Below are 18,256 nucleotides of genomic sequence, written 5' to 3' on the forward strand. Positions count from 1 at the left end.
AGAAAAGCTGGGGTTTGTGCTGATGTCACCTACAAGACCCAATAAGCAGAGACAGGGATTGAATCTTTATGGGCACTTTATTCAGAAGGCTGGAAATCTGAGGAGACTGCGGGTTTGTACCCTAACAGGCTGTCTTAAATTCCATTTTAAACCAACCCTTTTTATAAGGAGAAAAGTGCAGGTAAGGAGTTTGGAATTCAGGGAAAAGTTAACCAGATAAAAGCTGCAGCATTCTTTCATCTGTGCCAAGGTGGGTCCTACCTTCAGTTCATGAAACAATAACTTTTTACATACATTGATTACTAAACTTATTAGCTATTACCTGAAACTAACATTTTTCCAACATTTGAGACCCCCTTAACTTACATTGGTCATCACACAGTAGTGGGGGATTAAAGATCTCTCCAGTTGATATTTATGTAAAGGCTACATTTAATTTTTTATCTACTGGGTATTTTGACATTAATTTTAATCAAACAACTGGCATATGAAAAAAAGAACTATAACAATTTTTTTCTTTTTATTCACGGGCTTTAACAATAGCACAATTATTTGGGAGGCATAGCTTTAATCATAAAGGGAATGAAAGTGTCTTTATCAGTACTTTAGCTCTATCACTCACCATGTCCACGGAAACCAAAAGTCCCTTGGAAACCATAAGAGACTGCTCAATACGAAGTCAGGTATTTCATCAATACAAACGTGCACGAGTTGCATTTAAACCAAGACTTTATTTAGAGGATAGGGTCAAAAATATTCATAAATAACTATTGAAGACTTTCCCTTCTACTTCCTCCAGCTAATAGGAACCTTTTGTTTTCTGATTGGGATGGTAATAGGAAGAGCCAGAGGAAAAACTATGTTGGTCAACATATTTTGAATGTCAAAATGGTGTTTGACACACAGGAAGACCTACCTTTATTTTGCTTCATTTATTTTTAACAATAAAAACAAGCAAACAAACAAACCAGGATTGATTATAAGGAAAAACTGGACAGAGAATAAGGATTGATTATCAGGACTAACTGGACAGAAAGTTGCTTCAAAGAATTAAAACTTCAAGATTGCTGATCTAGGATCTCTTATACATTCATAAAAACATTGCCTTAAAAAAAAACAAGGCTGTTTTATAATCCACTTGAATGACATCAGATGACCAAATACTATAAAAACTTTTCCAAGTTTTTTTTTCCTAAAAATCATCTAAATATTGTACAACAGGCTAGTAAGCCAGGACAAGTGGAAGAGGGAAACTGAGACAGATAAAGGCCAAGTAATTTAAAGGCCATCTAGTAAATCCCTAAATCCTATCTTCTGTAACCAAGGACCCTTAAGAGTAAATGGTTTATGCTTCTCCCCAACCAGAGGGTAAATAGGTTAAATCACCCTACTATGGGTGGTAGATAGCAGAAACCCAATTAGTGCTATTTGCCAACCACACCCAAGGCCAGATGAAGTTAAGGGAATAAATCTCATTTGGTACATCAGCATAAAGCTGATGAATATTCTACTGAGATCCTCCCCAAGACCTCCCATAAACACTCAGCCTTTAAAACCCTCCAAAGGAAGGTCCCAGAGGCACACTCTCCCTCCAAGGAGCACACTGTGCCTTTCCTTTGCCCCTTGCCCCTCTTCTTTCCCTGACAGGCCTGCATCTCCTAAACTCTAAAGGACCCCCATGAGGCTTGCAACCAGGGAGCAGTGGGCAGCCACTCCTCATTCCAGGTAAACCCCCTGATCCTGTCCCCAAGGTCCCCTTTTCTCTGACTTTTCAGTGAGCCAAAGCAACCCAACCTAGGCTTATTTCCCCACCTAGTCCCTCACCTGTTGCTTCTTCTATCCTAGGCCCTTCCTTGTTTCTCTGTCCCCAGCTTTGATAAACATCCTCTAAAAGCACTTGAACTCTCGTTGGGAAATCTTTCCTGCATGAAGTCAAGAACCCACACACTACCAGCAGCCTTGGCAGAACCACTCAGGGCCAGGTCCCCTTTGCGGTAACAACATGATCAGAGAATTGTGACAACTACCATAAGTAAAAGGGAAGCTGTACTGTCTTTACTTAAAGCTTGCACCATCACACTGATACAACACAAATGGTGCAATCCAATGTCAATAACATAACATTCTAAGTTAACATTTCACCTTTTGCTCTTTTTTCCCCTGGTGTACTTGAAGGTACTAGAAAACTTATCTTCAGGTAGTGTTTGAAATTGAAAATTAGGTTTTCCAAACAGTTGTTTTACTAGATTGAACTGATTTAACTTCAAACAACAAATGGTGGAGACATTAAAGAAAAAAAAAAAACAGTTCTGTGCACTTGGAAACTACATGAACACATCAGTATTGATTATACCAGGGTCAAGCATTCAGACAATTACATAGCATATTTGATACAAACAAAAATACTTTATAAATATAATCTTTTCATTTTAAGATTCTACCCTGTTAAAAATGAATCAGGAAGTGTCCTGGTAATCACCACCAACAAGTATTTTGTTAGTTATCAGGCAAGCTGAATTTTGTAACAAAAATATGTAATTAAATTATATATTAATATAAAGAGGCAAAGAACTAAATAAGATTATTCTTATTTTGATTTACTTATTCAGAAGCCATTCAACTCAAACATATCATTTCCTATAGATTTATACTATTTTCCCTCTACAGAACTAGTGCACTAAAATAAAGTGATTCTGCACAATCAGCCATAATATATACAAAGATTCCCAATACCTCCAGTTATCTTTGAAAAACTTAAAACAATACTCATTATAATACCTAGCTGCTTCTAGCAGTCATTAAGATTTTAGTTCTGTTCCTTGAATTATATTCCGAATCTTCTCAGCATCATTTTGTACAACTTGGTTGGATGGATCAATCTTAAGTGCAGCTTCATAATCCTGTAGGCCTATATTTATACAATAATAATGATCAATAAAAATATTTCATAAATACTTACTTATATTATCTATACAACACTTTTTAAAAATAAAAATAACAACTAAGAACATGTTCAGGACCCGTACGAGGTTTTAAATCAGAGGCCCAGCTTTACACACAGGGTAGTATCTCTAATAGACTATAGATATTTTTCAGTGATTTCAGGAATAAGTATAATGAGTTCATTCAGGATTCAGTAAAAAGCAGTTATTTTAAATTCAGGAACAAATAAGCTAAGAGCTTTAACTCATTAAAGCATGAACAGAATCAATAAAACTCATATAATGATATAACCCATAACCTATAGTTTGTGGGTTTTTTCTGCAGTTATCATATCTACAGAATTTCTTTAGGAAAATTGGTGAAGAAGGAAAGCATTGTGGAGGGCTTGGTAAAAATGCATAACTGAGGCCATGACTGGTGTGGATCAGCTGGGGCAGCGTCATCCAGGCAAAGCAAAAACTTGCTGATGATTCCTGGCCAGGGCTGCCCACCACCCCAAACTTGGGTGGTGGGAAAGGTAACCGATCTGTATTTCTATCCCTCTCTTTCATCCTCCTTTCTGTTATCTCCAAAAATGAATAAATAAAGTGTTTAAAATATTAAAATATATATGTACGTGTGTGTGTGTGTGTGTGTGTGTGTGTGTAAACTGAATCTAAATCTTTACCAATAAGGCAATGGGAAGAATTTCTTTGGAAGAAGGGAAACAAGCTCTTTTATTTTTTAAAGATTTTTTTAAAAGATTTTATTTGTTTATTTTTAGAGAGAGAGAGTAACATCAATGTGCAGTTGCTGAGGGGTCATGGCCTGCAACCCAGGCATGTACCCTGACTGGGAATCGAACCTGCGACACTTTGGTTCGCAGCCCGCGCTTAATCCACTGAGCTACACCAGCCAGGGCTTAAAGATTTTTTATTTATTTATTTTATTTTTGGAAAGAGGAGAAGGGAGAGAGGAAGAGAAGCATCAATGTGTGGTTGCCTCTCACGTGCCCCCTATTGGGGACCTAGCCCATAATCCAGGCATATGCCCTGATTGGGAATCAAACCAGCCACTCTCTGGTTCACAAGCTGGTGCTCAATCCACTGACCCACACCAGCCAAGGCTGGAAACGAGTTCTTAAGTGCTATTGATTTGCCATGCCACTTCATAGAAATCACTTATCTTCTCCAACCCTTCATTTTCTCATCTTTAGCTCAAAAAGTCTAATGCTATTATAATTTGTAAAGATAGTATTACAATGTTTCATTCCTATCTTGGTATTTTTTATCTACATGAAGCTAGATTAAGGCACTAAAAAAAATGGGACATATATACCTAATTTCAATGTTTTGGTTAGGAAAATCTTCTAAAAATGGCAGAAACGAGTTTGAAAAATGAAGACATAATAAAACTTTTAAAGACTAGGGCCCATTAGGCCTTGAATGCAGGGAAGCTAAATAGGCATAGGGGAGAGAGGTATGGGAGACGGAGAACTGAAGATAAAACTCTGGCTACTACAATACTTTGCCCTGGGGGCAAGCATGAGGAGCTAATCGTAAATAGTGCCTGAATTCATTAGAAATATAAAACAATAACAGTTAAATAAGTGCTATGGCTTCTGTACACATGGGGCTTGGTTATAAACCTTGGTACAGTGTTACAAATATAAGCAATGATCACACGTTGTGCTAGATTTCTGAGTGTGTGTGTGTGTGTCTAAAGAATATCACTTAAAAATTTCTATTACACCTAGAGAGTCATTTATATCCTTTATCACACATCTTTACGTGGAAAAGTTAATACCACAGCACTTTCCATGATTACATCTTGTTCTAACTCCCTTCTACAATAATTAATTTTTAAACTATTTTGAAATCATTTTTTGTCAGATAAATTACAAAGAATAAATTAAATGCTAAAAATATAAAATAATGGAGTCCTAAAAAGTATGATCTTAAATAATCCCAATGATATTTTTTTCAGAGTATAATTTGGAACTCAAAATATTTCTATCATTTTCTTACCTTCTATATACAATTCTAGTTGACAGAATGCTGTTCCACGTCGCACATGCGCCTTCATTCTTGCACTAGCATTGTCTGCAACAGGTGGTGTCAATAATTCTAGTGCCTTACAAAAAAAACAGTAGGGGAAAGATACAACATTCTGATTTAAACTCGAACAAAAACATGGTAAAAGCCTTAACTTTAAAACAAGCCTCAAATGGTGATGTAAAAATAAATAAAAAGTTAAGAAAGAAAATAAGCATCAAACCCTCACCCACCCAAAATTTGGCTTAGCTAGCACAGGAATTTAAATACATATATTTATATTTAAAAAAGTAAGGAATTATTCAATCGTTCATACCTTCTCCCCCAAAGTTATGATTTATCCTTTGAAACCTCTCAAGATTTACCCTTAATAGCAAGAATGATTAAATAGAATTTGTGGGTTTTATATTCACATTAGATGATTCAGTTTATTCATTTATTCAATAAATATTTGTTTATAACAAAAGTGTACTAGCAAAAGGAAAACTACATAAAAAATTATCTCTTGTTTAGTAGCTAAATAAGATCAAAGTATGAGGACTTGGTTGTTTCCTCTACATCCTTTATCTCAAGGAGTCACATAAAAGATTTAGCATGTGATTTTCCCTTAAAACAAGTTACTTTGATATGAAAAAAAGAAAAAAACTAGCAGTTTAAAATAATGACATGATATTTGTAATGAAAATTAGGATATACTAAGTTATTCTGAGAATGGAAAAAAATTATTGAGATAGCCTTTTCCTGTGTGGGTGGTAGTGATATCAAGTGTTTTTCCTTCTACCTTGCATTATGTGTGCAAAATTTTAATAAGGAAAAAGGTGAGCACAAACTGGCAACAATTTACTCATTTCCATGTGAATTACAACTGATATACCAAGGCAATATAGTAGCAATTGATAGAAAACTTTCTAACTTCCAATCTCAAGAAACACCAGTTCCTTGTCCATGAAAAAAAAAATCTTTCATTTCAGAAAAAAAGGTATAATAAGCAAGATGATTCTTAAAGTCTTTTATTATTTAAATAATCTTCAATTATTTATTAACATATAAAAGGTAAGGGCATCATTTAAACCAATAAATAGGAGGATAACAATTTTAAAGTACCATATATAAATAAAGATATATATATACCTTAGAAGAATCTTCAATGGCCTTGTGTAAGTTTTTTAGTTTTAGATGGCAAGCAGCCCGATTCAGATATAATAGTGGAATCTTATTATTCAGTCTTATGGCTAAGTTGTATGCATTAATAGCTGCCAAATAGTTTTCTGTTGCAAACAACTTGCTAATGAGACAAAAACAGAAAAAAATATATAACATTGAAACAGAAACACAGAAATAATATCTAAGGATATTTTCTATTCCCTGTACAACTGGGGTTGTAGGCTACACTGACTCCACATACATCAGCATGTAATCCACATGAACTTGCCCCTACCTCCAAGGGAGACATCAATAGTTTAAGCCAGTAGACATATTTCATTCTCCTTGCTACATTTTTTTAAAGATTTTATTTATGTTTTAGAGAGAAGGGAGGGAGGGAGAAAGAGAGGGAAAGAAACATTCATCAGTTGCCTCTTGCAGGCCTGCAACTGGGGACCTGGCTGGTAACTCAGGCATGTGCTCTGACTAGGAACTGAACCAGAGACCTTTCATTTCGCAGGCCAGTGCTCAATCCACTGAGCAACACCATCCAGGGTTTTGCTAGGATGATTGACTCAGGGATAGGTTTATGACCAAAATTGCATTCAGAATGCACAGTTAGAGAATGAAAAATTGGAAAAACTCCCCCTGCTGGATATAAGTGAAGAAAGCACACAGCCTAAATTGTTTAACTCCATGGGAGAAGCAAATACTAGAATAAAGCTGATACCATGGAATTATGAAAAGAATAAAAAGGCGGAAGGAAACAGTCCTTAGTGATACAAGCTTTGCTAGATCAAGCTTTACCTAAAATACAATACAGCTTTAGCTTTTTAGTTATATTGGCCAATAAATTCCTTTTAACATAAATCCAGTTTAAATTGGCTTTTCTTGGTTACTGGCAAACAAAAGCATCCTAATAGATATACTCTTTCAGTTCAAATCTTCCAAAATTCTCTTAAAATAAACAGATGTACATAATTGAAGAATTTATTTAAAATGTTTCTTTTTAGTTTTTCAGAATTTTGAAAAATGTATAAACATAAGGAAAATGGAAAATTACTTTGCCAAGTATAGAAGTGCTGTTGGGAACCACCCTGCCTGGTATCAGAAGCTGTAACCCCCACCAAGGCTAAGGCTGAGGGAACAACCTTGGACCGTAAGCCAGCAAGAAGACAAAAGCTTATCTCCCTGGCAGGAGCACCACTTCTGCTCCTTCTACTTCACCCTGACTGGCCCCCAAATGCTTGGTCAGTTAGCCAATGACGGGTAGGGTTCCCCAAGGGGGGAACAACCTAAGACAGGCACGATCATGTGAGAGCCCCCCAAGGAAGGACTTTGGGGGCTACAGCAAAAGGGGGTGATGGACCCTCACCCCTCGGCTTTGACATAGCCTGAGTCCTCACTGTCTGCGAGAAATCTCCTAGTTTCTTGGCTGCCTTAGTTCCCTTGCTCCACCTAAGCCTGAAACATTGACAGGGTGGTGCTGCCCTATGCTGGAAAGGGTGGGTTCCCCGGTGATCAGGCCTAAGAAACAATATGTAAAATCCTGTGAAACCTGCTTTGTTTAGAATGCTCTCAATTGAATGATAAGGGTCCAAGGAAGAAGTAAGTTTGTTTCTCAAAGTTTTTTACAGCTCTTTAGCTATCTGACCCTGACTCAAAATAGGCCCTCAGAGTTCCTTGTTATTTGATCCTTACTTACCAACAATGAGCAATGAGCTTTATCTGAATTCCTGTGTAAATGAACCCAATAAAAGCCGTTGAGGAAAAGGCTCTTGGTCCTTCTCCTGTGAGAGATCAGCCACCTTTCCTCCCCAAGCAGATCATGTCTTGATAGACTTATTCTCATCTGTGGTGGCTGAGGGTGGGGGGGGATCATGCGGGTGGAGCCCCCCCCACAAAGTGCCATATAAATCTTTGTATTCATTGCCAGTCAATTGCGCATACTTTACAGTTCTAAAATATTACACATGATAACATCAAAAGCAGACCCACAAAAGCAGCCAGTAAATCCTGAGTAAAAGATAAAATGATACCACTGTGACATCTAACCTAAGTCTGACTCAAGTTTAAATTAACCTTCACAAACTAAGAAAGCTAAATCTGTGACAACAATTTCCATATCTGAAATGCTTCTGATCAGCCTAGGATGTTACTGACCACAGGTAACAGAACCCCATTTCAAATTGGCTTAAGTCAGTAAGGAAATAAATGATCTTACATTTAAAACACAGGTGGCAAACACAAGGCCCAAGGGCCAAATCCAGCCCTCCACCTTGTTTTATCTGGCCCAGCACCTTGTTTCCACCCAGCGGCAGCATGGACCTCTTTGCCCGTAGTTAAGGAGTAGTTAAATTTATACAATCCTAAAGTTACATTCAGCCATTTGAAGGCAACCACAAGGCTGATGTGACTGCCCGTGAAAATGAGTTTGACACCCATGATTTAAAAAGTCCAGAGGGAAAGAACATGCCCAATATAACCAGCACATCAAAGATGTTATCAAAGGCCCAGGTTCCATCCATTTCTCCATTCTATTGTACTGAGCTGCATCCTAGGGCTGGTTTTCCTCATGGGTGTAAAATGGCTGCATAGTACAAGGTGCCACATTCAGGCACAATAATCATTAGAAGAATATTCTGAATATACTAATATTCTAATATTCATTAGAAGTATATTCTGAAATATGATCCTTATGAGCAAGAAATCCTTTCCCAGAAATCTCTTGTTCACCTCCTTTCCCATCTTACTGACCAAAAGTATCTACCCTTAAAAAAAGATTTCCTCTTAAAAAGCCACTAGTCTCTCTTTCCCTGAATTGTGCTCTCCCTTATCTATATTGCTCCACTTTTCCTCCTCAATACTATATATTGCTGTTTTGGAACATTTTTAAAAAGTTCAACCATATGACCATCTTTCCATGTTAATAAATATAGGGATACATTATCTTTTGCTGTTGAGTTGTAGAAGTTCTTTATATATATGCATATTCTAGATATATTATTTACCAGATATATGATTTGCAAATATTTTCTCTATTCTATGGGCTGTTTTTTCACTGTTGATAGTGTTCCTTTTTAAAAAAGATTTTATTTATTTATTTTTAGATATAGGGGATGAGAGAGAGAGCTAAAAAGAGAGAAACATTGATGTAAGAAAGAAACATCAATCAGTTACCTCTCAGACATGCCCCATCGGGGGACTGAACCCACAATCCAGGCATGTGCCCTGAACAAGGGACTGAACTGGCGACCTTTACTTTGTGGGACAACACCCAACCAACTGAGTCATACCAGTCAGGGCAATAGTGTTCTTTTTTTTTTAATATATTTTATTGATTATGCTATTACAGTTGTCCCATTTTCCCCCCTTCACTCCCCTCTACCCTGTACACCCTCTCCCACCTACATCCCCCCCTTTAGTCATGTCTATGTATCATACTTATAAGTTCTTCAGCTTCTACATTTCTCATACTATTCTTACCCTCTCCCTGTCTATTTCCTTCCTACAATCTATGCTACTTATTCTCTGTACCTTTCCCCCATCTCTCCTCCTCCCATTCCCCTGTTGCTAACCCTCCATGTGATCTCCATTTCTGTGGTTTTGTTCCTGTTCTAGTTGTTTGCTTAGTTTCTTTTGGTTTTTCTTTGTGGTTGTTAATAATTGTGAGTAGTTGTTAATAATTGTGAGTTTGCTGTCCTTTTACTATACATGTTTTTTCTTTATCTTCTTTTCCTAGATAAATCCCTTTAACATTTCATAAAATAAGGGCTTGGTGATGATGAACTCCTTTAACTTGATCTTATCTGGGAAGCACTTTATCTGCCTTTCCATTCTAAATGATAGCTTTGCTGGATATAGCAATCTTGGTTGTAGGTCCTTGTCTTTCATGACTTGGAATATTTCTTTCCAGCCCCTTCTTGCCTGTAAGGTCTCTTGAGAAATCAGTTGACAGTCTGATGGGAACTCCTTTGTAGGTTACTGTCCCCTTATCTCTTGCTGCTTCTAGAATTCTCTCCTTCATTTTTACCTTGGCTAATGTAATTATGATGTGCTTTGGTGTGTTTCTTCTTAGGTCCAACTTCTTTGGGGCTCTCTGAGCTTCCTGGATTTCCTGGAAGTCTATTTCCTTTGCCAGAATGGGGAAGTTCTCCTTTATTATTTGTTCAAATACGTGCTCAATCTGTTGCTTTTCCTCTTCCCTTTCTGGTACCCCTATAATTCGGATGTTGGAACGTTTAAAGATGTCCTGGAGGTTCCTAAGCCTCTCCTCATTTTTTTGAATTCTTATTTCTTCATGCTTTCCTGCTTGGTTGTTTCTTGCTTCCTTCTGGTCCACTCTATTGTTTTGAGACCCAGTTTCCTTCCCTTCACTATTGGTTTCCTGTGCATTTTCCTTCATTTCTTTTATGGTAACCTGCATTTTTTCATGTAATTTGTGCCCAAAATCAACCAATTCTATGAGCTTCCTGATCACCAGTGTTTTGAACTGTGCATCTGATAGATTGGTTATTTCTTGGTCACTCAAAAGGATGAGTCCTGGGGGACTGATCTGTTGGTCTGTTGGAGACATGTCTCTCTCTCTCTCTCTCTTTTTTTTTTTGGTCTGGTCGCTCTTGTTACGGTGAGGGGTGGAGCCTTAGGTGTTCACCTGGGATGGGCACCCCAGTCGCTAGATTATGACGTTGTATGTGGGGGTGGGGGCGGGGGCAGGAGGGAACAATGGCGGTAGCTCTGTTCTCCTTGGGACCTCAGTCCCTTCCCTGGGATCCTTGGTTGCGCACTCTGCCCTGGTCCACAATCGCTGCCTCACTGGGTCCACCAGCCTCTGCTTGTGGACTCAGGGTCCACCCGCTGCAATCTTGTGCGTCCCAGATGCCTTACACACTCCTGGTTGCCTTATGCACCCAGTTCTCCCGGATCTCCACGTGCTCCAACCCGCGCCTGCTCCTCCTCTCAGCACCTCCTACTGGTCTGGATGAACGGGTCTATTTCAACTTCTTGGCTGTCCGACTTCCATTCAGATAAATTCTCTGTCAGTTCTTGGTGTTATTCTGGCTCTAAATTGTTGTTGTTCTAATCTTGCCTGTATGTGGAGGTATGGTGCGTCCACCTAAGCCTCCATCTTACCGGAAGTCCCCAGCAATAGTGTTCTTGATGTACAAAAGTTCTTAATTTTTTTTGAAGATTTTATTTATTTATTTTTAGAGAGGGAAAGGGAGAGAGAAAGAGAGGGAGAGAGAAAGAGAAGGAGAGAGAAAGAGAGGGAGAGAAACATCAATGTGTGGTTGTCTCCCACGTGCCCCCAACTGGGAACCTGGCCTGCAACCCAGGCATGTGCCCTGACTAGGAATCCAACTGGTGACCCTTTGGTTTGTGGGCCAGCACTCAATCCACTGAGCCACACCAACCAGAGCAAAAGTTCTTAATTTTGATGCATTATAACTTAGCTATTTTTTTAAATCTCCTGTGCTATTGGTGTCACATCTAAGAAATATCGCCAAATCCAGTATCATGCAGAACCCTGTGTTTTCTTCTAAGAATTTTGTAGTTTTAGCTCTTATGTTTAGCTTTTTTAATCTATTTTGAGTTGATTTGTGTATATGATGTTAGGTAAGGGTCAATCTTCATTCTTTGGCATGTGGATATCCAGTTTTCCCATCTCCATTTGTTGAAAAGTCTGTCCTTTCTCCACTGAATAGTGTTAGCACCCTTTTCAAAAATCATTTGACCATATGGTATGTGAGGGTTATTTCTGGATTATCTATTCCATTGATCTATATATCTGTACAAACCTTATAGTAATATATTCATTTGAAGAACAGTTCCACTTTCACCTTTAATACAAGTTTACAATTTTATAATACAACAGTTTTTTCAGAAAAATTCTCCCAGGTTCAAATGGAAGAGCTACAATGAACAGCATTTTTAAAAAATCACTGTAGGATGCATAATAGCAAGAATTATGAAGTTTTACAATTTTTAATGTTTACATATATATTAAAATATAAATCCATATGAACATTATATTCACTAAAATTCAATACCACTACAAACAACCAAAAATAGTCTGAACTCAGAAATAACCAAATTTTAAAAGAAAAAGGAAAAAAATTAAACCTCTAAGAAGCAGTAAGCATTGAACATCAAATTTAAACAGAGGAGCTAATAACTATTAACTCTACCCAGAAGCCCAAAATAAGGGAATGCTAGTAAAAAGAGTTATGCAAAAGTCCTCATTCATTAAACATATATCGAGTGCTTATTGTACTCAAGAGACAAGGACAATTGCAAACTCCTCTCATTTTTAGGATGACTGATTGGTTTGCCTTTGTAAAGAAAGAAACATTCTAACTGGCAATGGCCAAAGGGGTCAAACATTTTGTACAAGAGTTGAGTGTGGGAAAAGCAACAAGAGGCAGGATGATAAGAAAGAAGTGAAGTGGAAAGAAAGAAAAATCCAAAGTAGCTGGGCTTAGAAACTGGGATGGGGGCAGGGAGCAACACATTCTACAAGAAGACAGAACAGCTCTGCTTTGTGGGCAATAGGGACTGATGCACCCACTGCCCCTCAAAGGACTTTGAAAGTCCTTGTCTCTTTCAGCTCTTGTCTGGGTATAAAATATTCTTGGGTATCTCAAGAGCTTCTAAAGTTGGTACCAGTTTGCCTTAGAGCACCAACCATTACAAATTTAGCACTCAGGATGGAAGGAGGAAAAGGATACTACATACTAAGTCAGGCCATAATAGATGCACTGCAACAGAATATCAGGGGCTGTAAAATACATACAAACAAGCAACTGAACAAAGTTATAATTACTTCAAAGAAGTCATCTTAGAATACAGATCTAAAGTTCCTTAAGTCAGGCAGAAGGTAGCAGCATGAGAAACCTATCTATTCTCCATAAACAGAGTTTTTAAAATGAAGCCAAGCAAGGCAGATTCGGCAGATATGTATTAAAAGTAGGCAGATACAAGGGGCTGTTGGGAGACAGTTCTCCAAGGGTCTCCTGCATTTCTTATGTCAGAGCCATTGATAGGTTTTGTTCAGGACTATCTTTTCAAAGATGTTTGTATACCTGGCTGGCGTAGCTCAGTGGATTGAACGCGGGCTGCGAACCAAAGTGTCGCAGGTTTGATTCCCAATCAGGGCACATGCCTGGGTTGCAGGCCACAGCCCCCAGCAACTGTACATTGATGTTTCTCTCTCTCTTTCTTTCTCTCTCCCTTCCCTCTCTCTATAAAAAGAGAGAGAGAGAGAGAGATGTTTGTATAGCACGCAACCTTGAAAGATAAAGAGTGCCTCCCCACAAGACAAAGCAGATTTGTTTGCTGCTCTGTATAATAAAGACAATATCTGCCTGTGAGGCAAAGTTTGGACAGATTTGCTTACAATGTTATAAAAAATGTTCCTTAAGCTCAGCCTTCTCAGCTATAGTGCAAACCTACGGTGTGTATAGCGTCCACCTGGGCCCACCTGTGAAATGGCCCTGTGGGACTTGAAGGGCAAAGGGAACCAACATGCAGGAAGCTCATGCTGCTTGCTGTGTCTTAAATAACAAAGTCCTTTGTCTCTGACCCATGAGTCTCCTGACATTTCCCAGTGTCCATTAAAGTGTGGTAGCTAATCCACTGTAGTTCTTGCCAGGGCATGGACCCAGACCAAATTATTCAAAGGAAATCAATTTGGCAAGTAGAACTGTATGCCATGTTGGGAGAATATAGTAACAGTTGGTCAGCAATCAGCATCAAAAAGCCCAACATGAGCCCTGGCTGGTGTGGCTCAGTGGACTGAGTGCTGGCCTGCGAACCAAAGGGTCACCAGTTCAATTCCCAGTCAGGGCACATACCTGGGTTGCAGGCCAGGTACCCAGTAGGGGGTGTGTGAGAGGCAACCACACATTGATGTTTCTTTCCCTCTCTTTCTCCCTTCCTTTGTCTCTAAAAACAAATAAATAAAATCTTAAAAAGAAAATATATCAGCCCCCACCCCCCAAAAAAAACTAAAAAAGAAAAAAGCCCAACATGAGGTGTTGGGAACCACCCTGACTGGTATCAGGAGCTGAAACCCCTGCCTAGGCTAAGGCTAAGGGAACGCCCTTGGAACCGTAAGCCAGCAAGGAGACAAAAGCTTATCTTCCTGGCAGGAATGCTGCTTCTGCTGCTTTATTCATAACTGAACCCCAAAAAGCTTGGTCGGGTTAGCCAAAGACGGGTAAGATTCCCCACAGGGGGGAACAACCTAAGACAGGAATGATCACTTTGGGAGGCCCCCCAAAAGAAGGACTTGGGGGGCTGCAGCAAAAGGGGGTGATGGACCCTCGCTCCTCGGCTTTGACATAGCCTGAGTTCTCAGCGTCTGGGAAAAAACCTCCTTGTCTCCCAGTTGCCTTAGTTCCCTTGCTCCACCTAAGCCTGAAACAATGACAGGGTGGTGCAGCTCTGTACTGAGAAGTGCGGATTCCCTGGGGTGATCAGGCCTAAGAAAGAATATGTAAATTACTGTGAAACCTTCTTTGTTTAGAATGCTCTCAGTTGAATGAGAAGGGTCTTAGGAGGAAGTTATTTTGTTCCTCAGTCTTATAGCTCTTTGACCCCCAACTCAATAGACCAGCAGAGTTCTTTGTTTTCTATGGTTCCTTACTTCCCCTAATGAGTACTGTACTTTACCTGAATTATTATGAAAATTAACCTAATAAAAGCAGGTATGGACGGTAAATCAGCGCACTCCCCTCTAGGGGGGTGGCCATTTCGTCCCTACTTCCCCACAGAAACTAGTTTGTCTCTGTGCATGTGTTTTCTCTCGCATGTTTTCGTCGAGCCATCCACAGCGTTCCGTGGTCACTGCTGGCCGGTGACCCACGCGCAACAATGAGGGAAACTAGACTTTTGGTGGTGAGCACACAAAAGAGTACACAGATGTCAAATTATAATGTCGTCCACCTGAAAATTTTATAATGTTATTAACCAATGTTACCCTATAGATTTAATTTCTTAAAAATCCAACATGAAGTAAAAGGACATCCAGACAGCAAAACAGAATACATCTACAGAAAATTCAGAAATAGCAAGCATCCAGAAATTCTGACCAATTGGCACTAGGTTAGTCTGTCAGCAAATAGCAGGCTGCTACAATACAAAGCTGGGGTTCAGAAGCAGAATTAACTTGGTCAGCAAGAAGAAAAGCAAAAGCAAAGTGTAGCCTTACTCTTTTTTTTTTTTTAATCATCACCTGAGGATATGTTCATTGGCTTGAGAGAGAGAGAAACATCGATGTGAGAGAAAACATTGATTGGTTGTCTCCTGCATGTGCCCCGACCAGGGATTAAGCCCACAGCCTAGGCATGTGCCCTGACAGGGAATTGAATCTGCAACCTTCTGGTGTATGGGACGATGCTCCAATCAACAGAGCCACCCCACCAGGGCCAGAGCCTCATACTCTCTCTTTTTTTTAATGTACCCATTCTTTTCCCATCACCATTTATCACCCCCATACCCTCTTCCACCTCTACCTACCCCCCCAGAGCCTCACTCTTAGGACTGGAGTATCAGTCAGGCTACAAAATCTGTACTTGGCTAAGAGAATAAAAAGAAAATTCATACACTAGAATTAGGGCAGGTGATCTTATGTAGCAAAAGTAAGTACTACGATGCTGGGTGCTAATTTGTACAATTATATAGATACTTAATTCCCTCCTATCTAACATCAGAATTTGCTATGGAGGGTGAGGTATGCAGGTGTGATTCCAGTGGACCTAGTGTGGGGAAAGAAGGGACTTAAAGTCTGGGGTTAAGACAGGGTTAGTTAAAAAAAAAACATGCTAAAAATCACACACAGATCGATGTCAGTGGGACAGAACGATGGTCTCTATACCTTAGATGATTACAAATGTCTTGAAGGTTAGCAATTAAGTCATTTTCAGATTCTGAGTCACGCAGGCTGTTAAATAACGTCACACCCTGTCATGTCTAAATATGAGCACCTGGACTCTATTTTATGTGAGATGTTCTCAGTAAAAATCTACCTGGCACATGTTAATGGAAAAGCTAAAATGCTTTCATGAGCAAATAAAATTACATAAGATTAGGTATTTTCCTAAAAGGTAGATTTGACATTTAAAACTAAGACACAGCAGTAGAAAGCTGGGTAAAGAAAATAAAAACATTCTGTGGCTTTTTCTACAAGCTTCGTTTTGAATACACATAACCCCCTAAACAGTTTCCTCAAATTACTGCTCTTTTGAAAGGCACACCCTTCTCTGAAAGGGTAGTACAATAAGAGGGCATTTTGCCTGTGTAAATAGAGAGGGCTACCATAAAACAAAGCCTCTGGAGAAGAAAGTGTTTCATCCTTTGCCTTAAGTTCAACACCTTCCTTCTGAATCAGTTCTATTATGTCTGTTTCTATCTTTTGTACTGCATTACATTGCTAGAGAGGATACATTTCTCTCTAACAATTCTTTCCTTTTATCTGTTTGTGCTTGGCATTATGATTAACTGTGCTTCACTGTTTCCCCGGCTGTCATTAGTTACTAAGTTTTCTTCCATCTCTCCTCATTTTTAACTCTCTTCTCCTCTTATTTTGCTCCTCCTTCTTTTTCTACCTAATTGAAGACTGTAAGGCAACATGGTACAAAAACAAAAGGAACTCAAGTAATTACAATCTACCAGTCATAGCTGCCTGCCACGAAGTACACTTCTGCAATAGATTGTTGCCTATTGATTGCTCTCATCAGCAGTCAATTTTATATTTATTTATTTGCACACACACACACACACACACACACACACACACACGTCTTTTGCTATACTTATCAGTCGAAATTTCAGCCCTGGCTCAATGATCTTATCTGCCCTTTCCACTCTTAAATCCAAATCACATCATTAGTATATATTAGAAATAAGATCAAAAAGGACTCATGGACATGGTCAACAGTCTGATGACTGGGCGGGCAGGGGTAGTGGGTATAAGGGGAATAAGTGGAAATGAAAAATATACAATAAAAAATTTTTTTTAAAGAAATAAGATCAGACCAACACTGCCTAGGACCTTTAGCCAGTCCCAGCACCAAAACACCTTGTGCCAAAGGACTGTCTAAGCATGTCCACCAATGTTGTTATCTTTGGGCACTGATCAAAAGGCATGCTTCTCCCTTGTCCTCAAGTTAAAGTCCTTATTCATTAGCCTTTCCTACTCTCATCCCTGCCACCTCTTTTGCACTTTCTTACTCCTGTTTCTGCCTTAACTGACTCTACCTCCCATCCCAACCCTTCCCTATACCCACAAATCTTCCACAGAATGCTTTCTAAAATAAACCTGGCTCTACCTTGAGGGCAGTGCTACTTCTACTCCCTCTACACGGAGCCTCACCAGACACTCATCACCCCACGTAAGGAACTGGGACAGCAGACATTGGCACTCTCCAGACTCACTTAGCAGTAGCTCTCCCCTTTACATAAAAGTCATCATCCTTTGAGACCCCTGACATCTTTAGCCTATAGTCTTCAGGTCACTGGCATTTAGTGGCTCTTTAAATCATTCCTTTTTATTTATTGAGGGCTTTGAAACTTGGCTCCCAGTATCTGTCTCCATCCCAACTCCTTCTATAATTCCAGAAGGTTCTAAGGCTTACCTATATGACCCCTTAATCAATTTAGCCTTGAAATACCTAGAAGTCCTTAATTCAAATTGCCTTCCCTTCAACTCTATTTTTGCTACCAACCGCCAGGGCCACACCTTGGATTTTGTCATCAGCTGAACTACACTGCCTCAGGACCATCAAACTGTGGAATCCCAGCCACTGACCTGAACTTTCTATTCTGCCAACCTTCCCTTTAAACTACTTCAACTCACAGAGCCCTCTGCTCTTGTAATTGCTCCCTTTTCTCAGGCCACTGAGCCGCTCATGACATCTCTTCCTTTCTAAACCAGCCTGGGCTTCATGGCTAAACATCTGAGTTATTTCTCCCATGAGTAATCTGGTTCCTTGCACTACTAGTCTTCCGATGTTCCTGTCAGTCAAAAGTTCAACTCGCACTCAATGATCTACTCTTAAACCCAAAGACTAAACACTATAGGAGGTAAATCACACAGTGGTACTGACTGGCATCTCTCTAAATTCATGTTTCCTACC

At 39.3% G+C, this 18,256-nt stretch overlaps 1 protein-coding gene across 2 annotated transcripts in view; it reads right to left on the reverse strand.

Moving 5' to 3' along the window:
• Positions 1–759: 759 nt before the first annotated feature.
• Positions 760–18,256, reverse strand: part of DNAAF4 (dynein axonemal assembly factor 4) — a 39,229-nt gene continuing 21,732 nt past the window's right edge. The window contains exons 7-9 of one of the 2 annotated variants that reach the window (XM_045823236.1): positions 6,108–6,261; positions 4,950–5,055; positions 760–2,908 (exon numbers count right to left, since the gene is read on the reverse strand). In XM_045823236.1, the coding sequence (XP_045679192.1) occupies positions 2,799–2,908; positions 4,950–5,055; positions 6,108–6,261 (370 nt within the window). In that variant the 3' untranslated portion in view covers positions 760–2,798. The remainder of the gene's footprint in view (positions 2,909–4,949; positions 5,056–6,107; positions 6,262–18,256) is intronic. The other variant, XM_045823237.1, reaches the window with a different exon arrangement.

Source organism: Phyllostomus hastatus, unplaced genomic scaffold (assembly GCF_019186645.2).
Source record: "Phyllostomus hastatus isolate PE091 unplaced genomic scaffold, TTU_PhHast_1.1 phas_scaffold_501, whole genome shotgun sequence".
NCBI lineage: Eukaryota > Metazoa > Chordata > Mammalia > Chiroptera > Phyllostomidae > Phyllostomus > Phyllostomus hastatus.